Source organism: Aquila chrysaetos, assembly GCF_900496995.4.
Source record: "Aquila chrysaetos chrysaetos chromosome W unlocalized genomic scaffold, bAquChr1.4 W_unloc_3, whole genome shotgun sequence".
Classification (NCBI taxonomy): Eukaryota; Metazoa; Chordata; class Aves; order Accipitriformes; family Accipitridae; genus Aquila; species Aquila chrysaetos.
In genome coordinates, this window is record NW_024470323.1 from 1,354,710 (window position 1) to 1,375,900 (window position 21,191).

At 33.4% G+C, this 21,191-nt stretch overlaps 1 protein-coding gene across 6 annotated transcripts in view; it reads left to right on the top strand.

Moving 5' to 3' along the window:
- The window catches only part of LOC121233000 (nipped-B-like protein), a 174,071-nt gene that overhangs the window by 131,697 nt on the left and 21,183 nt on the right, over positions 1-21,191 (top strand). For all 6 annotated transcript variants that reach the window (XM_041121549.1, XM_041121548.1, XM_041121547.1 and 3 more), the window contains 19 exons: positions 682-879; positions 1,028-1,099; positions 1,185-1,274; positions 2,439-2,542; positions 4,146-4,232; positions 6,650-6,881; positions 7,185-7,336; positions 7,667-7,747; positions 9,439-9,542; positions 11,408-11,546; positions 11,751-11,833; positions 12,866-12,998; positions 13,922-14,065; positions 17,471-17,560; positions 17,785-17,999; positions 18,100-18,202; positions 19,145-19,243; positions 19,347-19,493; positions 20,681-20,815. In XM_041121549.1, coding sequence (XP_040977483.1) covers positions 682-879; positions 1,028-1,099; positions 1,185-1,274; positions 2,439-2,542; positions 4,146-4,232; positions 6,650-6,881; positions 7,185-7,336; positions 7,667-7,747; positions 9,439-9,542; positions 11,408-11,546; positions 11,751-11,833; positions 12,866-12,998; positions 13,922-14,065; positions 17,471-17,560; positions 17,785-17,999; positions 18,100-18,202; positions 19,145-19,243; positions 19,347-19,493; positions 20,681-20,815 — 2,408 coding nt within the window. The remainder of the gene's footprint in view (positions 1-681; positions 880-1,027; positions 1,100-1,184; positions 1,275-2,438; positions 2,543-4,145; positions 4,233-6,649; positions 6,882-7,184; positions 7,337-7,666; positions 7,748-9,438; positions 9,543-11,407; positions 11,547-11,750; positions 11,834-12,865; positions 12,999-13,921; positions 14,066-17,470; positions 17,561-17,784; positions 18,000-18,099; positions 18,203-19,144; positions 19,244-19,346; positions 19,494-20,680; positions 20,816-21,191) is intronic.

The window sequence follows — 21,191 nt, forward strand, 5'->3', positions numbered from 1 at the left end:
TCACACACACACACACTTTATTTCCACCAAGTTTCTGTTTCTGTATAGAACATTTATCCCAATTTTTTTAACATTCAGTTCTGCAAGGCTTTTTGGTCCTGACTTAAAACTGGTTCTAATAACCTTCTGTGGTATATACTCACTGCCTGGCCCAGAATTGTGACTCCAGCTTTCTCATTTACACTGAATTTCCTGCAATATATATCAAGACAAAATTTTAGTTGTCTTGGCAAAACAGAGTATCTTTAAGCAACTAGGTTGCCAAGTCTCATTGGAACTTGCTGTGTTAGATGGGCAAAGCAATCACTGAGTTGGAACATGGACACCCACTAATAGTCACAATTTAGATAACTGAAGAAATTATCTCAGTGTTCTCTTATGAAAGGATGAAACTTATTTTGATTTGTTCTACTTTCCTGACTTTGTTTAAAAGGACAAATGCCCTGTAAATTTGTATTTTTAAATGTTTGCTGGTGTCTTTGCCAGTTTCAGGCACAGTTTTTATGTAATTCAAAAGAAATTGTTAGAATAATGCCATAACAGAATTTTATATGATAGTTTTAGAGTGTTTACTTGTTTTACAGAACATCTATATGATGGTGTTTAACTTGCAAATGTATAATTTTGAGCTATTAAAAGTAGAATTTTTGTACTTATAATGAAAATGCATTTCATTTCTAGCTTCTCGTAAAAGACATAAAAAGGATAGAGATGAAGCTTGGGAGTATGAAGAACATGACAGAAGAAGTTCTGGTGACCATAGGAGAAGTAGTTATTATCATGAAGGAAGGAGGACTTCTGGTAGTGGCCGTTACCGTAATCGCAGTCCCGATGACTCTGATATGGATGATTATTCTCCTCCTCCTAGCCTCAGTGAGGGTAAATGATTATTTTAAAAAATTTCTTTTCTTCCATAATACTAGTGCATTTTTAAAGGATATATTAAACATTTTAAAATAAACATCTTTACATGCAGTATTGAATATAAGCCTTAAAAATGTAAAAAATCATTTATTCTCTTAATTAGTGGCTAGAAAAATGAAGAAAAAAGAAAAACAAAAGAAGAGGAAAGCTTATGAACCTAAACTAACACCTGAAGGTAATTTTAGAAAATTTATTTTCTACAGTTTGTATTTTCTGGTTTGTATAGAAAATAATTATATACACATTTCTTTTTTCACCAGAAATGATGGATTCTTCAACTTTCAAAAGATTTACTGCTTCGATAGAGAATATTTTGGAAAATTTGGAAGACATGGATTTTACAGCTTTGGGTAATATGTCAGAAATTTTCAAAATGCTTCCCCCAATTAGAAACACAAGAAACAAAAAAATTTGCATCTCAGTATTTTCAAACTTCCTTCTTTGTGATTTAATTGCCTGTGATACATGCTACAGTATACTGCATTTATATGTCTTCTACCTTGAGTGGAGGCCTTTACCTTTCCGATTTCACTTGCTGCTACAGGAAGAAGATCCTCCTTCTTCCTCCCTGCAGAATCCAAAAGGGACATAAATCACAATGAGACAAATAATAGTCTCCTGGAGTGGAAAGGATACATACCTCTTTGGGATGTCATTAGGGTGTTATCTTCTGTCAAACATATCTTTGTAAACAACACTAATGTAAGATGGTTCTCTTGCCAGTAATGTCTGAGGTGCATAATTTTGCATCTGTTGTGGCCTTTGGCCCAACAGAGCTTCATTATTCAATTCAGCAGCAGAGTGCTTATGCACTTATGGGTGAGGCACTGAATCACTGTATGCTCCTTATCTATTTCAGTGGAAAATAAGCCAGCTTAGCATAAGTGTCTGATGAAGTAGTTCAGGTTGACCAAGATGACTTTCTATTGAAATGGATAATGGAGCATTTGTTAATTTTTTTCCTACCATCTTTGTTACAAGATTAGAACAAGGGGAGGAGCATAGTAAATAAATCACTACAGCAATGGTGTCTACAAACTTGGATTAAAAAGTGAAGTAATTGGTTCTTTCTATATGTCTTGTAACATCATGGGTTTTTTTTGTAAGGGTAAATGTGATTAAGACATAGTGTATCCCAAGGTACTTAATTTCCTGTGTTTTTCATCTATTGCCCTTCCCCAGATTTGAACTTTAGAATTAGGACTACAATCATTTAATATTTGTTTTACTGAAATGAGGGTGATGGCACAAGAGCTGCAATAAATGGATTTTGCTATATTAAAAATATTTTTAATTTATGACTTTCAGTCATATTTAACAAGTCATCATTTTAACACAACCAAAAGTTGTCATCATCAGTCTTCATTAGATGGAAGTATTAGATGCTAGCTATTTGGAAAATCAGTTCTTTTTCTTCAGTTGGCTTTTTCATATTGGCTGTAAAATACTGGTTTCCTTGAAGTCTTATTAGAAATATGATTGTTAATTTTTTAATTTTTTTTTTTTTTTTTAAGGCGATGATGATGAGATTCCACAGGAATTGCTACTGGGAAAGCATCAGCTTAGTGAGTTGGGTAGTGAATCTGCAAAAATCAAGGCAATGGGCATTATGGACAAGGTACATCTTCATAGTATTTAACTCTTTTTGAACATTTAATTTTGTTAAACATACAAAAACTTGTGTCCCCTGTAATATTCCACCCTCTTCAAGTGTGTATGTGACAGATACTGTGAACAGTTGTGCTTCTGCTGACTTAGCTGAAGTGCTTAAAAAGTTACCACATCTTAACTGTTACTGTCTCTGAAGCTGAGACATTTTTGTTGAATTGTCCTTCTGTGTTAGCGCTGACTCAGAGCACTATATGCCAAGAGGTAACACATGCCTGAGCAGTAAAATCTAAAATAATTAATCTACTTTCACAAAAGCACATCAACCTATCGGCTTTGCTCCTTACAGCTAGTGTTGAGCAACCACGGTAAAACAGAACCTGCTGGCAAAGTCAAAAACCCCACCCTTTCTGATATATGCCATTAGTGCAATGTAAATGTATGATGTCCATCCAGCATCACACTGAATTGCCTACTTCCTTCCTTTCCAAAGAGTCCTTTCAAACTTAGAAGATTTAATGCGCCAGGTGATAATAAGATTAATTTTCTGTAGACTGCATATTGTGGTTTCTTTGCCATGCTCTTCCCGACTTCAGTTCAAGGGAACTTTCTTTTGGCACAAACTGTTGGTATCACGCCTCTAGAAACAATGTTCTTGCTTTCCTTATCTTCCTAGAACTCTTTGCTTTGGACAGTCTTGTGTTAAATTCTTACTCTGCCTGCTCATGACCACTTACTATGTTTATGAAGTATCTGTGAAGCCACTTATTATATGAGTCACTCTGAAGGGTTTTCTTTAATCCAAGATTTAGATAGTCTTCCTGGCCTTTTTTTCGATCTCCCTACCTTCCTTTGTAGCATGTTATCAGCCTGAGTGTTTCTCTTTTCTGATAGTTCTCACCCTTAACCTCTGTTCTCTGTTTTTCTCACATACATACATACATACATACATGTATACATAAAATCAGAATTTTGTTGCTTCTAAAGGTGAGCACCAATAGTATCTGGATGAATGAAACTGACTTTCCTGGAGTTTAGCATATTCTACAGATTATTTAATTATAATTCTGTAGAACATCAGTAAGTGAGTTTGAGTTACTTTTTTTTCAACATGCTAGTTTTTCAAAGTTAACACAGTTATTAAGAATACATTTCCTTTTTATTAGCACTCAAGTATCAGGGAATTTTATTTCTGCTTGTCCATAGAATTTGGATTTTCTCTTAATAAAGCTCTACATGGTCAGTTAGAATTTGTGATTGATACTTGGATTTGGTAAATTTCTGTTTCTAGAAGCAAAAGTGTATAACTATACAACATTAATTACAGATATGCAGTTTTAAATACATTTCTATGGATTTTGCTGGTTAAAAATGCAGTTTGATTGCAGTCTTAGAACATATTTCACTAGTTTAATTCTATTATCAGCATTCTCAATCATGCTGTGTCTGAAACCAGACAAGTCAAGATCCACTCCCTATCTCAGATTACTTACTAATTTAAGTTTGTCAGATTACATAACATGTTCTATCCTTCATCCATGGACATTTTTTTCAGCAATTTGGAAGCCTTTATGTTCCTACAGTTGTTTGATGTGTTTTGTTTCTTGTTTTAGCTCTCAACAGATAAAACAGTAAAAGTCCTGAATATTTTGGAGAAGAATATTCAAGATGGATCAAAGCTTTCTACATTACTTAACCATGTGAGTTTCAAATTACATCGTTTCACACTATTGTGTAGAATAGGGTTTTCTTCACTTGAGTCCCATATAGTGATAGTTTCAAATACTGTGTGTGTGTGTGTGAGAAAGGAATTTCTGATTTAATACGTATGTGATTAAGAGATTGCCAAATTTTAAGATTTGAAGTAAAATTCAATTCATTATATTCTTTCAATACTAAACATGTTTTACTATAGTCCTGATAACGAACAGATGTATTAGGAGCAATTGACTTGTCTTATGACTTAATTTTAAATATTATAGTTTCATCCTTAAATATTCATGGTAACTGGTGTAACTTGCACCATTGGACATTTCTTTGCTATTTTTCTACGTGTCCATAAAACATCCCTTACACAATGGAAGAAGTATTACAGCTTTCACATAGAGCATATTCTTCTGAGCATTAAGAACTGAGAAAGTGCTTTATTTAGGTCTGCTCTTATGCTGCAAAGTTGATGTTATCAACATAAACAAAATTAACAGGAAATTTAAGTTTGGGGGGGGGGGGGGGCTCTGCTATACCTAAAACTACATGGGGATTCGGAGTTTTTTATGAAGCCGAAATGTGATATTACACATTTTATTTATTTATTTATTTATTTCTACACTTTCTAGTCAAAATGATATTCTAGCAAGAATAGAGTTCTTGAATTTTATGGGGAAAAAAGTGAGACAGAGGGGACTGTTTGGTGGCTAGGGAAGCGCAGAACCCCAGTGTTAGTGGGGCTGTGAGAGGGCTGCAAAGAGAAGATGAGTGCCAGCAACAGCTTTCAGTCCTGGCACCTTCCGTGTATGAGCAGTCGCTAGATGTTTTAAATTTTGGAGCTGCAGAAATAGAGAGTAATTATGTATATCGGAAAGGAAGAATTTGAAAATGAAAATCAGAGACACATTATTTGTACCTAAATATTTTCATCTAGATAGTTTGTTGGGTTTTCAAAGTTTCAGTATATGGTTCTGAATGTCTTTAGCAGTATGAAAAATAAGTGAAAAGAAGGTGCTGGTTTACCTGCTCTAATTCAATATGATTGAGTCTTTATGCCAATGCTTTTAAAGTGATATTTTTCTTTTAGTTTTTTGTAGTAAAACTCAAGATTATTAAGCAATTAATGAAATTGTCCAATGATTGCAATTCAGAGACAAAAGCTTGGATTAAAAAAGAAGCAATCTTTAGCCAAACAAGTTTTAGATTTTTCTTAAAACCCATTAAATATGATTCAGGTCATTATGGCAAAGAAAGCCTCTGCTAAGGAGTAAGCTTATTTCTTTTACAGTGCAGTGAAAATATCCTACCTCTGTGTCAGGATATTTTTCAGAGGCAGATTGCACTTGCAGATTTGTTTTATTTCCGAGATTAATGAGCAAAAAAAAAAAAAAGAAAAGATTTAAAACTACTTGGGTTTTTGTTTTGTGGGGTTTTGTTTGTGTTTGTTTTTTTTTAAAGCCTCCTTTATCTAAGGAACAAATGATTTAAAGCCATTCTATGCAAGAAATTTACAGGGATCTCCTGATTTGCAGATTTCTGTTGATTTTTCAAATATATATCTCTCTCTCATATATATATAATGCACTGTGATATTTTTAGATTCTCTTACCCCAAAGGGAAAAAGTTGATATGGTTTCACCAACCCCTTATTTTTACAAGGAAAGCCAACAGTGTTGAACTGTGCTGTTATACAGGCAGGAAAGATTCTTTTTATCTGTATCAGAGAAATTATTAAAAATTCCACCTGGTTTTACTATTAATAATGTTATTACAATATTTCAGTAGTGCTGGGTGGTCATAATTAACCTCATGTATGTTTGTTTTTATAACTTGTACAAACACAGAAATACAGAGTTTCTATACCCTGTGATAAATCTAAATGGTCATATTTGATAAGACATGTTTTAAACCCATTGATAATAGATGAGTCGGTCTGTGGAGAAAGTCATATTCTCATGAGTTTTGTGTGACTTAACAGTCTTTTTGTGTAAGAATTCCCTCTAGTGGCAAAAATTAGACTGATCAAAGCAGCAACTGGTGTGCATAGGCCACTGAAGAAAACACTAGATGAATGAGTTTAGATTTTGATTAAGGTACATCATTCTTAAGTAGAGAACGTGGCAGTCTTCCTTCATAGTGCTTCCTGACAATACACAGAAAGCTTCTTTGTGTTTTACCAGAAGAATACAGTGAGATATTGAAGACTTGTAACTTAGGGTTACAAACCTGTTGCTAGTAAAAAAACCCATTAGTTGATTTCTAAAACAAACTATTTTTGTATCATAAAGGAAATACATCATTTTGCACGTGTGTGTATTTAAGTATATTAAAATAATGTTATCTTTTACTTGGTAAGGATAAAAATATGACTTCTTGTTCACACTATCTTGTTTTTTATTGCCTGTTACAGAACAATGACACTGAAGATGAGGAGAGATTATGGAGAGATCTTATTATGGAGAGAGTGACAAAATCTGCTGATGCTTGTCTTACTGCTATCAATATTATGACATCACCAAATATGCCTAAAGCTGTATATATTGAGGATGTAATAGAAAGAGTTATTCAATACACAAAATTTCATTTGCAGAACACTCTCTATCCTCAGTATGATCCTGTGTATAGAGTGGATCCTCATGGTGGTTAGTATGCTAAATATTTTGCATTTAGCATTTTGTTGTCATATACATACCTTCAGATGTGGGTGTCCAACTTCAAGAATGGTTTTAAAAATCTTGGATCCAGAATTCAGAGCATTTATGAAAATATGAAATTTTTGCTTTCCAGCTGATTCTACTAAATAGTTTTTCTTCTGTAAGCAATTGCATTTACAAAGCTGTAGTCATGGAGTTATTTTGGGGACATTTTTTGAGGAAGATGATCATCTTTCTAATATTTGATGTGAAACACTGAAAAAATTAATAAAGATATTTTTTATTTTCTAGGTGGTGTTTTAAGTTCAAAAGCAAAACGTGCCAAGTGTTCCACCCACAAGCAAAGAGTTATAGTGATGTTGTATAACAAAGTTTGTGACATTGTCAGCAGTTTGTCAGAGTTACTAGAGATACAGCTTCTTACCGATACAACTATTCTTCAGGTAAGTTTTATCAGAAGAATTTCTGTCATGAAGTATGAAATCAGTACAAACTTTTGAATTATTAACATCAGTGACTAGTTTGTTGTGTAGTATGTAATCTGCAGGAGAAGAGCATTTAATGCTCAAATCTTTAATGGCTTTTATTGTACACTTAAGAAAAGTTTAACTTGATTGTATTCAGATATCCTTTAATAACTTTATTTGCAAATAATATGAAGTAATACATGTTGTTGAATACCTTACCTGCTGAATGAATAACCTACTTGTGAAACTGCATAAATATCAGTTTGTTAGTCAAATATACTTGCAATAACTTCTTTCTGTTGATAGGTATCATCTATGGGAATAACACCTTTCTTTGTAGAAAATGTCAGTGAACTACAGTTATGTGCCATCAAATTAGTGACTGCAGTAAGTAATTTTTAATTTGCAGTTTCATGTTCCTGTACTTCTGAGAATTATTAAGGCATTTACATAGGCTGTATTTTTGCTGGTAGAGAATTGGAGTTTAGAACTAATTTTATTCTTGCATGTTTTTGCAGTTTGGTATCATAATCTAGGAACAATATTAAATCTATCTGAGCTCCTCCTATTTGCAGAGTACTTGTCGTGGTTTAACCCCAGCCAGCAACTAAGCACCACGCAGCCGCTCACTCACTCCCCCCCCACCCAGTGGGATGGGGGAGAAAATCGGGAAAAAGAAGCAAAACCCACGGGTTGAGATAAGAACAGTTTAATAGAACAGAAAAGAAGAAACTAATAATGATAATGATAACACTAATAAAATGACAACAGCAATAATGAAAGGATTGGAATGTACAAATGATGCGCAGTGCAATTGCTCACCACCCACCGACCGACACCCAGCTAGTCCCCCCAGCGGCGATTCCCCGCCCCCACTTCCCAGTTCCTATACTAGATGGGACGTCACATGGTATGGAATACCCTGTTGGCCACTTTGGGTCAGCTGCCCTGGCTGTGTCCTGTGCCAACTTCTTGTGCCCCTCCAGCTTTCTCGCTGGCTGGGCATGAGAAGCTGAAAAATCCTTGACATTAGTCTAAACACTACTAGCAGCAACTGAAAACATCAGTGTTATCAACATTCTTCACATACTGAACTCAAAACATAGCACTGTACCAGCTACTAGGAAGACAGTTAACTCTATCCCAGCTGAAACTAGGACAGTACTCTATAGGAAGAAATAGCCTACTTAAGCCAAGGAATTTACTTAATTTTGGTTATGTTGTTTAAAGTGTAAACACAAACCCCTTCCTCTTACCTGTCCTTTCTTGTCTTAAGAAATCTTAACAATGTGGTTTTCCTTATTTCCTTTGTTAATATTTGAATTTATGCAATGGGTTATTCCATTAAATAGGTGTTTTAATCCTTATGCTATAGGATACTTCTATATAATAGAATAAGTCCTTTTCCTCAGAAGAGATGGCTATGTGAAAAATTCATGGGGCAGATAAAATATTATTTCAGGAAAACTGCAGTGCAACACAGATGTGCTTGTTCAAGTGGAAGTTTTCCATCTTTGTAAGGATGATGTATTCCAGTATTTATAAAAGTAATTCTGCCTAAACAAAAGGAGAGGCAAACTCTACAATCCTGATCCCGTAAATTGAAAGAATATTTCATGTCAGGCAAACATTAAAGCTTAGGATATGAAGTAAAACTGGTTTCTCAAATGTGCTCTAAAACCATACATGTGTTCATGTTAATTTATGTTACCATAGAGTTTTGCTCTATACTGGAGTCTGAAAGCTTAGCATTACACTGTTTGACTTTCTCATACAGTGTATTGTACCATTGGCAGAAATTTTTAAAACATACCGTATTTTTAAGAGCTATTACACATTTATGCTATTTGAAGATTTTTAAAAACCTATATTTGAAAAAGTTTTTATGTATTTTATAAAGAAATGATTGCTTTGAAAAAAACAAAGCAATGCATTAAAAACAAGGTATGCACGAAATAATTTATTTAAATGTCATGTAAAGTGTATGTTTCTATATATAATTTTTAACAATCTATTTAACAAGTGATATTTTATGTAACAATAAATAATTTTTTAACAATCCTGTAACTGTTAAATAGGTGTTCTCCAGGTATGAAAAACATAGACAGTTAATACTAGAAGAAATTTTTTTCACTTCCCTTGCGGAGACTACAACTAGCAAGAGGAGTTTGAGAAACTTCAGGTAATTTCTGACATAGATTGATAATTTGTAGACAGTAGCATTTACATTTTGTAGATGTAGGATTTTAGGCTTTTCAATATTAAATCGTTCTTTAAAAATCTGTGACTCCACAAGCTGCACTTTGTTAGAGGTTGATATTTCAAAACCTCTACAGTGAGAGCAGAATTGCCTGACAAATGTATTTTGTAATAATCACTGTTTCTTATGCCATCATATTTATGCCTGCTTACAAAAATAATTGAAATATCTTATTATTTGTCTCACTGAGGATGTAAATGAGTGTAATGTTAGTGTGCATTCAAAGGTTTTTTGTTGGAAAATTCTTTGGTTCTGTTTATATGGATTTTATATAATTTCTTCATTGCTAAAGCTTAATAGGAAAATTCTGGCTGAATTTCTTTGAGGACACACTCAGAGCACTCTTTCCAGGAAATCAGTCTAATACTCCTTTGAATGAGTTTCATTTAGGAACTACTCGGTTCACTTCAACTGTCTTTTAAGCGCTTCAGCTGGATTTCATTGCATCTTCTGAATAATAGTATAGGTTCAGGTTCAACTTGAGAAAGAATCTGACCTGAACTGGATTTCTGTTAAAATTGAGGTTAGACACTTTAAATGATTCTAAAACATTTGTTGTTGGCATTGATTTTGTTCCTTGCTTGCATACGTCTTTTCCCTGGAGACAGACAAATTGTCAATGAAATAGGTTGTCCAATCCGGGGTGGATGAACAGGAAATATCCAGGAAAAGAAATTCACTGAAACTTTGAAGTTGAATTCAGCAACCCTAATGTTAACATGAGTGCTTGTTCCTAGTATTTCCTATTGTTTGGTTATAGACATCAGAGAGATCTAGCAAATAGGAAGGTGGTAGGCATAGGAGCATAAATAGTAGATACCACCTTTGAATTAGGACCTTTACTAGAAGGAAGTCACTATCTCAAGGCCACAATGACTGCACTGTTTATCTCTAGTCCTAGCTCTGATCTGTTGAAGGACATTCCCTGTCTGTGGCTACAGTCATGAAGGGTACAGCTTACTTAAAATTTGATGTGAAAAGATTTTCTCTGTACAAGTAGTCAAAGATAACTTCATAAAGACAATAATTGCAATCTGTTTTGTGCATAATTATTATTTTGATAATTTGAGGAGAATGATGTCAGAGATTATCACCTTTTCATATCGTTAAGGGTGGCATTAAGTGGTGTTGATGTACGTATGGGTAGTAAACACTGTACTATTTGTCAGGTTAAATCACTTGGAAGGGGAGAAATGTGAGGTGGAGTGTATTCGTACTGGTCATACCAACTTAAAGACACTCTTGCATGCTGAAGTTTATAGTCTGTTATGCTACCTGAGATTCCCATAAGTGTAACTCTTGTAGAAGTCAGTCCGGGTTGTGGTCACTATTTTCTCTTGTTTAAAAGTCCTGCACATTTCACATATATTAAATAATACATAAGTAACAAATTATTAGAAAGTTTGGTCTATTTTTTTTTAATGTTGCGTTGGAAATGGATATGGCATTATACGTAATAAGCCTATTAGTAAGTGCCTTAGCATTTAGGTGTTTGATTTATTAAATATTTCTGTAGATTTTTCAGCTGCTGAACTTCACAGATACTCTGATAGCCCATCTGTGAGCTGTTTCAGTTCATCTCTTCAGCCTGAGGATACTTACTGTTTTTGTTAGACCAAATCTTTCACTGCATAAGAGAGAAGCAAATGACTAGATAAATGTCTAGAACACGTATTTCTAGCTGTGGTAATAATTTTAGAAAGATGTTATTTAGGACCAAAAATTTTTGTTTTGTTTTGTGGTTTTTGTTTAGTTTTAGTGTTAATGCTGTCTTTTCTTATTAACAGGTTAAACAGCAGTGACACTGATGGAGAGCCTATGTATATTCAGATGGTAACAGCACTAGTTCTGCAGCTTATTCAGTGTGTGGTGCATTTGCCATCTACAGAAAAAGATTCTAATTCAGAGGAGGAATCAAACAAAAAAGTAAGATTTTTTTTTTTAGATAACCATAATTTTTTTTTATGCAGGAATGACTTTGTAGGTATAATATTTTATGATGGTGCTCTAGTAATTAAGCATTGTAATTTTATGTCTGCCATAATTATTTGGTGAATGAGAAATGCTGATCTGGAAATCATATTTCTGTGTATGCTAAAATATTAGACAAATAAATCTTGTTATTTTTAGGTGGATCAAGATGTGCTTATTACTAACTCATATGAAACAGCCATGAGAACAGCACAAAACTTCCTTTCTGTTTTCCTTAAGAAGTAAGTACTGTTGCATTCTTTAGCGTATTGATGAAACCAACTCCAAATAAAATCTGTTACACCTTAAGACAAATCAAACCACTTCGCAATGCTAAATGCCTACTAATAAAGTTACTTATAACAATATATTTTATAGATCCCTAAGAGAGCTACCTGTCTGGACAAAAATTTTTATGGAACAGAAATTCTGCAGAGAGTTCTTTACACATTTAAGAATCTGTCTGATAGTTTATGTAGGATCCTTTTATCAGGGGTCTTTTACTCATCTGAAGCATGGAAGAGAAGACTGAGTAAATATTTAAGTGATGAAACCAGATTCTTTCAGTCATCAGAATGACAAAGATATAAAAAACCTAAAATTACTTTCATTTAGATAAAGTTAGGAATGTCAATAGCTCAACAGGGGAAAAAAAACCCACCTGAATAACCAAAGGATTTGTAACAAAAAGTCCTGAGGTTTTTATCGTGTTAATTTCTACTGTTAAGCCGAAAGGCTATTTACGAGCAATCTAGCCATATCTCTGCATACTTCCGATATCATTAAAGTTAGGGATGCCGCATATAAGTGAAACACTATCAGGTATGTTATCTTTTGATTTTTTTACATTCTGATTTTAACCTTTGTGGAGTGTAATGCTGAGATGTCTTATCACTGTGAGATAAGTCAGACCAGGCTTAAGGACACAACACCTCCTAAATACCCCACTCTAGCTTGAGCTTTAAAATTTTACCTACTTTGTCCATCCAAGTTAATGCAGACTTTAACTCAAAACAATAAATAAAAAAATCTTAGGAACAAAATTCTACTATCCTGGATTAGCTGCTTTACTTGCAGCGCAACTTGGAGTGATAACTGTTTAAACTATTTGTCTGTAAATGGATAAAATTTTTTCTGCTAATATTTTGGATTTTTTTTTTAGAATTGCATAAAACTGGTTTTCTGGTTAAACATAGGATTACTTCTGTTTGCATCAGAAGAAAAGCTTAAATGGCTCTTAAATTCACTTACAAAATGCATTTTCTTTTAAACAGGTGTGGCAGTAAACAAGGGGAAGAAGATTACAGACCACTGTTTGAGAACTTCATTCAAGATCTTCTTTCCACAGTCAATAAACCAGAATGGCCAGCTGCAGAGTTGCTACTTAGCTTATTAGGAAGGCTATTGGTAAGGGATTCTTGGTTTTAACTATTATATTAATTTATTTCTTATTATAATGAAACTTGTTTATTTCAGCTCAAACTATTACAGGAATGCTTTCTGATTGTTGGCACACACATGCAGCATTTAAGGATTTTCTTTACATGTATCGCTATTATGTAATGCATAGAAAATAAAATTTAGGTCAGAAGATCATTGATATGGAACTTAGTAAAGGTCATATGTATACAGTTTCTCATGGAAGTCCACTTCTACTATTCCATGACATTTTCCACATTAAAAAATGCCATTTTATAGCATCTAATAAGTGTAGATATTCATTGGGAATAAATTCAGACTAATAGCTGTAATTATTCAAGTTACATACTTCTCTGAGCTATTCCTTTAGCACAGAACCTGAAAAAAATTAAGTAGTTTGGTCTTTTACCAATAATAGTACATTTACTTATGGAATGTGACATTTTACAGAATGTGAATATTTTAGTTGACGTGGTTTTTGAGAGTTGTTCTTCAGTATTACAATGTAATTAACACTAATTTGAGCTGTTTCTTGGAAAAATATTTTATGGTCCTGTTCTTGGTAAAATGTAGATTTCTTTATACTTGTGTGAATAATGAGGAAGTTGCATTATGGTGCTTAAGATCTATGCTATTGCAAAGGATATCTACTAGATGTCCAGTTTATTTTATAAAAATACATATTTAAAAAAAAAATTCTAACTGGCATATTTGTAGAGAGAGAGACCCAATAAAGGAAAAACATTAATGGAAAGTAAGGAGTGTATCTGTGATGTAATAGTAAATTACATAATTTTATGCAGCATGGAAGTTAGGTGGAATTTTTAATAAGGTCAGGCAATGTCTTGTGAGAAGAATCTCAGTTGCATAAATAAATAATTTTTTATAATAGTTTATTCTGCTTTTCTTAGGTTCACCAGTTCAGTAACAAATCTACAGAAATGGCATTAAGAGTTGCATCACTTGACTATCTTGGAACTGTAGCTGCAAGACTCAGGAAAGATGCAGTCACTAGCAAAATGGATCAAGGATCTATAGTCAGAATCCTCAAACAGGTGTGTGAGAGATCCTGTGCCAGCTGGATTGAGATGTATCCATTTAAAAATTTGAACATTTTAAAGATGTGTAAAAAACTGGCATTGTGGAGTTTTCATTGTTTTTCAGAATTCTGAATCAAATATACTCAATTTATAAGTACACATTTGTTAATTCATGTCTTTCTCAAACCATCTCCCTAGTGATCATATTAAGTGGTTAATTACAATGGTAAGAACAGTTTTCTTGTGACAATATAGAGGAAATAATGGAGTGACAATTGGATTCTATCTTAAGAGGCCTTAAAAATATATATATGTGTGTATGTATGTGCATTTGCTATTGCAAAGTGGTAATTGAGCTTATGGCACTCATACACAGGCTTTAGATAGTTAAACTGTTAGGCCTGTAAGGTTAGTTTTTATGTGATGTAGCTGGTATTGGTTGGGGGTTTTTTTTGTGGGGGTTTTTTTTGTTTTTTTTTTACTGGACTTGCATATATCTTTCGTTAGAGAATGCATATTTGCATTTCTGCTAATGCTGCTTATCAAAATGTCTCCAAATCTGCAAGGGTGGCAGCAATTAACAAAGCAATGTATGCATTTGGGCTCTCTATAGTACATAGTATGATGAGAAAATCTCAGGTCTTATGTGTCCTTTTAAAAATGTGGACTTGCACATTTCTTATGGATGCTATACATTTCTTTCTGAACTACTAATTGTTCTCAGCATGGTTAGATCTAAAATTGAGTAGTCATATCAAGTTCATTTCCCTTTCAGTTACCTGAAAAGACTCCAGATCTATTATATGTATTTTATAATGACTGTTACAGATTTATGTTGAAGGAAAAACTTGTGCAATTTATAGGCATTCAAATAGGGAATCAAAATTCATCTACTTCTTTATGAGGCTGATACTTCCCATAACTTTTGTCAATTAGAATATTGTACTACATATAGCATCAAATCTTTATGTCCGTGGCTTAATATAATTTATACTTCTATGTGCTAAGGGGTTATAGTTCTCCTCCATTGGCAGTGATTTTGACAATTCTACATTAGACTTCATAGGGAAATATTTTTGAAGAATCCTTTTCTCTTTCCTTATCTCCAGAAGTTACATAATAGTATTGAAAGATATTCTAAAAAGATACATACCTGAGTGGTGACCTGAATTTTTCTATTTGTTTTGGGTTTTTTACAGGATCAGGCAGTAACTAGGCATTGGCATCTGCAGAAAATAAAATTGCTGTGGGCAATTGAGTGCTAAAAGCATTTTTTCAGTTACTTCGGAAGCTTAACATCAATGATGTTAGTACCATCCATACATTGTGGAAGGTGTATACTATATGGTACCATCAGTCAGGGTAGACAGTGTGTTGTTTATAAATGATTTGTAACATAAGAACAAATAACTACTTGGAAATGTGTACGTGACAGCTAAGCTTCACTTTGTTGTTCAAATGGCAAGAAAATAAGATCCATTGATAGACATATTCAGCTTTAGTTATCAGAAAGATCTTAAATTATTGTTTTCATTCAGAAACAAACTTATACGTCTACAGATTTTTCTTTCCTGCTGAATTGAATACTTAGACTGTTGGATATTTCCTTCTACCCTCTGATATCATTACCAGGATATTCCCCAATGATCGATGAATGCTTATAACTCTGTCTACTGTGGTTTGGACTCATGAACTGTAGAATTAGATTTAGGAGAAAATCTATTCTGTTTTGACATTTTTAAACAGTAGATTTTTTTCATAGAAATCTGTCATAGATTGTCAAGTTGATTTTAACACTTGCGCATGCTTTTCATTAGTTTATCTCTTGATACGCTGATCTTCTGGACTTGTAACTATACCTTTTTCCACTTGCTGATGTTTGCAAGCTATATTATATACTGCATTTGTGACAAGATTCTCAATCTATGCTGTTCATACAGAAGTTAAGATGGTTATAAGTTACAAGTTTTATTGCCAAAGAAGAAAAATGTTTTGTTCTGGGTTTTTTACTTGTTTGAAAATAGTTAGGCAGTTAAGGTTCATCAAGCAACCTTTTTTTTTTTTTCCCATCTTTTATCCACAGAATTTAACGTTGGTTGAAGGCCAGACTTTCAAATCACAATTTGCACATATATTAGGGTGCCAAATATATATTAATAAACCTATATTAGTATTATGTGCACTGTAGACATGTTTTGAATTCTTGAACTCATTTATTTTGGAAAAAAAAAATCCTTTTTTCTGCTGTAGCATCAGCAATTGCAAGGACCTGCGTATTTCAGTATAATACTAAGGAAAAATGGGTGGTTTATGTTTTTGGTTTTATGCTGTCTTGTAGGTGTTGAGAAAGTTAGTTTCTGATTCATTAACAAGTTAATTGATACTGATTTATTCTCTGTAACCCCTATATGGGGAGAAGTACATTGTCTGATGGTCATATACAAAATTGTTGTTCAATTTACATAGGCTAGAACTATTTAAGACATCAGGATATACATATTTCCTATAAAATAGCCTCTTGGAAAAAATACATTCTGTTTTTAACATTCATACAGTTTAGATATTTACAAATCTGATACATAGTCTCTAGCACTAGTTCTCAGATTAATATTTCATATATAATCCTTTTTGTGCATCTTAAAAGTGCTTCACAGGAAAATTAATATTACCCTGTTCTGTAGATAGGCTTTATGCACTAGGTGGCATTTTTATAAAATGTATGTTTGTTCTCAAGGTTTTTCACTGATAGAAACTTAGTTGAGTCTCAGAGAGCATGATTCTTTAGTGCTAGAGCTCAGGGGTGTTTGGGAACAACCTCTGTAAGTTCTTTCCTAGATGGATTGAGCGTACTTGCTGTGCTTTCTCTGTATGGATGCTTTATCCCTGAAAACAGTTATACCAAATATTTTTGCAAAGGGATAAGTTATTTTTATTTCTTTGATGTTTCCCATATGTTTTTACTGTTGTCTGTGTTTCATATTTATTTTCATTTGACATTTTTGCCTTTTATCCCTTGTTCACCTGAGAAGTCACTGTTTCAGTATTGAATATTGGTGAGAGAGCTAATGATGAATTTTATAGGTTAAACCTTGTGTCAGTCTATTATGTGTGATTTCAGCCCTTCTTTTTTTCTCAAGGACAGAGGGTCTTCACACAAGATCATAGAATGAAAATTAATCAAATCAGTCAGTCTGTTTTAAAACCAGTCTTATACTGTTAATCTTTTTTAGACTTTGGAGCCACAGTCTAATTTGGTTTAGTCTGTATAAAGTTTAGAAGTAATTGATTAAAAAATTGTTAGTTATATTGGTAATTGCAGAACATTAACTTCAGTGTATTTTATATGTGGACATGCAGATTTTCAGATTATAATTATCACTATAATATTCTATTTTATAACTATCTTTCTATTTCTGATAGGTTTCAGGAGGAGAAGATGAAATTCAACAGCTGCAAAAGGCTTTGCTAGATTATCTGGATGAGAACACAGAAACTGATGCATCATTAGTGGTAAATTTCAGCTTTCTGATGTCAAGTGTATATAAAAATAATTTCAGTAACATGTACTGAATAAAATGATTTTCAGTCATGCATATTAGTGCTTCAATTAAATTGTCACCCTAACATATACTGGTTGATGCATTAGACTCGCTTAATCTCATTATAAATGTGTTAATTTCTCTCTTCTGTATCTGTTGGTTTTGTTTTCTGTGTATCCTGCTGTATTTCTCCAGTTTTCTCGGAAGTTTTATATAGCGCAGTGGTTCCGTGATACAACTATGGAGACAGAGAAAGCAATTAAATCTCAGAAGGATGAGGATTCATCTGAAGGAACTCATCATGCAAAAGATGTTGAGACCACAGGACAAATCATGCATAGAGCAGAAAGTCGCAAAACGTTTCTTCGCAGCATCATTAAAACTGCTCCATCTCAGTTCAGTACATTAAAGTACGTTTGAGCACCACTGATTTCTTTATTAACCATGCATTTGATATTTTTAATAATTTTTTATAAACATGTCCTAATTAAAACATTGGATTTGTTGCAGGATGAATTCTGATACTGTGGACTATGAAGATGCATGTTTGATTGTTCGCTACTTGGCCTCTATGAGGCCATTTGCTCAGAGCTTCGATATTTATTTGACACAGGTAAACTGTGCTGGAAGTCTTAGTACAGTGAAACACAGTTGGTTTCTGATTCCAAACACTTTTGTGGTAGTGTGCAATATCTGTTCATTGCTGAGCACAGGTATTTAACAGGCCATGATAACACCATGTGCTTTCATATACTGTATTGATGACATAAGTGCTTATATGTCTTTTTCTTGCATGCATTTCATATGTCATATTGTACATACATTATTTTATTTGTCCATGTATGTATATGGCAAAATCATTATCTTAGATGTACACAGTAAAAGGATAATTACAAAATGTTGAAATCTTTTTTACAGTTTCTGTAAGATGCATGCTCATTTGGTAATATTAACTCATTTAATTTATCTTAATTTGATTTGAAAATACAAGCCAACTTGGTCATTCCTTGCAGTGCATGTTACTGTCACTTTGGAAGCTGTTGTTTGACCAGTGTGGTTTCTTTCCTTTTTCTGGGAGAAGAGCACTAACATGTTGTCATGGTGACATGTTTGAACTCCAGTACTGGTTTACTTGTTTAGTTTAGTTTAGGTTGTGTTACTTATATTGATCTGCATACAGAGCCATTCTTAAAATTATAGTGCCCAAATCCAACTTTCCTGTTGAAAGAACCATGGCGAAAGCCACAACTGAATGGCAAAAGTAGAGTTTAAAATGAAGGGACTTAAAGTGAACATATGGACCCTGTGTAAATCCTGTTTGGACCAGTCTTAGAGATGTAGCAAATCCTAGTAAATATCCATGCTCAGTTATCAGTGCCATGGAACATTACTTGCATGCACCTTTTTACTGTCTGAGAAGATATATACAATTTTTAGTAGACCGATATTCTTATTTTAGTTAAATCATTTGCATGTTATTCTGCTGCATTTTTGCCTGTTAAACATTGTTTGCTACCTTCCCAAAGCAATTGAATCTTTGTTTTTGTTCTCTTAGATTCTGCGTGTACTTGGTGAAAATGCAATTGCTGTTCGAACAAAAGCCATGAAGTGTTTGTCTGAGGTTGTTGCTGTAGACCCCAGTATTCTAGCCAGGGTAAAAAAAATGAAATATCCATCATGCACATGCGGTCTTCTGTCATGCTTGAAAGAAATCTTTATTTCTTATTTTGGATCTGTGTTTTATTTGTTCTTTTTAGCTGGATATGCAACGAGGTGTTCATGGACGGTTAATGGATAACTCCACTAGCGTACGAGAAGCAGCTGTGGAGCTGCTTGGCCGATTTGTGCTCTGTCGTCCTCAGCTTGCTGAGCAGTATTATGACATGCTGATCGAAAGAATATTGGTACGGTGACTTGTGATATATATGATAAAATAAGTGTCATTGGAAAATTTGTTTTCAACTGAGTTTATATGTTTAATAATATGGAATGATGATCCCAAGAGTAAATTATTATTTTAATGGGGAGCATCGTACTTTTAAGACCAACCTTGTAAAATGCATCACTTGTTTCCAGTGAGGCTTTGTTACATCAAAAGGTAAACATACATAGAAAGTTGTACCGCATCAGAACCAGGATTATATTCCTTTTGATTCCTTTATTAAGGCACAAATTAGGTGAAATGAGGAATTTTGCCACATCACTGAAGTCTGAGATATGGGTTATTGAGGGCAGTTCAGTAGTGTGAGTGATGAAGAAAGATCTACAACACAGTAATCTAAAGTTGCTATTTGTAATCCAAAAGAAAAAAAAGATAAAACTATTTTGTTTTTCTATGCTATGTTTTAGTGTTTTAAAAGGCTTCTTATTAGAGTTTTGTATAAAAAGTGGTTTTTGTCTGGATGTTCAGATAAAATACAATGTTAATTTAACTGTAAGATACCACTAGTTTTTAGCATCCATGTCAGGTTTTTAGTCAAATACTACTCATTTGCTATAGTTACATGATAAAACATGTTTGTGAAGGGTTTTGAAGATGTGCATATGAGCGTGCATAAAGTCGTTCATCCTGACATTCAGATTAAACAGATTTTGAATAAGGTAATATGAAATAAAACTCCTCATCCTTCTCCTTAGACAAAGCCTAGGAAAATGGAAATTATTTGCTGCACGTATCTTATTCATAAGCTTTATCCAAAGGCTTTTGAAGTATTACAGTCCAGATCTACAAAGGGTCTTGCGTGTTCCAACAAAGTAGCTAAAGCATCATCACATCTAGCTTGTAAGCTCTTGAATTAAGAAGTGGAATTATACATTTGCAACATCATGAGCTCTTAAATGGGAGGGTATAAATGGAGGAAGCGTTTCAGTGTTCTGGGGACTCAGCCAGAACCTTTAGAATTGTTGCGAATAAAGTGGTACAAGTTATGCTGACCTTTTGTATAAATGCACTCCAGAATATTTTAGCTGCCTTTTCTAAATACGTTTTGCAGGTCAGATTGGGTGATCTTTAAATATTAATTCATATAATACATACATTAATTAATGTGTTTGATTTGTTTTCAAGAGCACAATGCTTTTCTCCTCACAGGATACTGGTATCAGTGTCAGAAAAAGAGTCATAAAGATACTTAGGGATATCTGCATTGAACAACCAACATTTCCCAAAATTACAGAGATGTGTGTGAAAATGATTCGGAGAGTCAATGATGAAGAAGGCATTAAGGTAGAATGAAACATATCCTTCAGGATTTTAATTATCATAATGTGTTTCTATATTTTGACAAAAAAAAAATCAAAAAAGTATTTCATTGCTCCTTTGTAATTTTTATGATTTTTATTCACTTTTAATTTTTGAGAGCAAATATCTTAGCTTTCTACATTGTTGTCTGACTTGGTTTTCTTTCTTTTCTTTCTTCTATTTTCTTCAAGTTCATGCTGACAATCAAAAGATTTTAAAAAGTTATTGTCTAGATTTTTTTTTTCTTCTTGCAAATGTTGTCTCTCGTACTTCTCTTTTCTAACAAGTAAAATTAGCATATGAAACTCCTTTCTGCAAACAAAATAAACTTTAAGTCAAAATTAAGTACTTGATGTTAGTA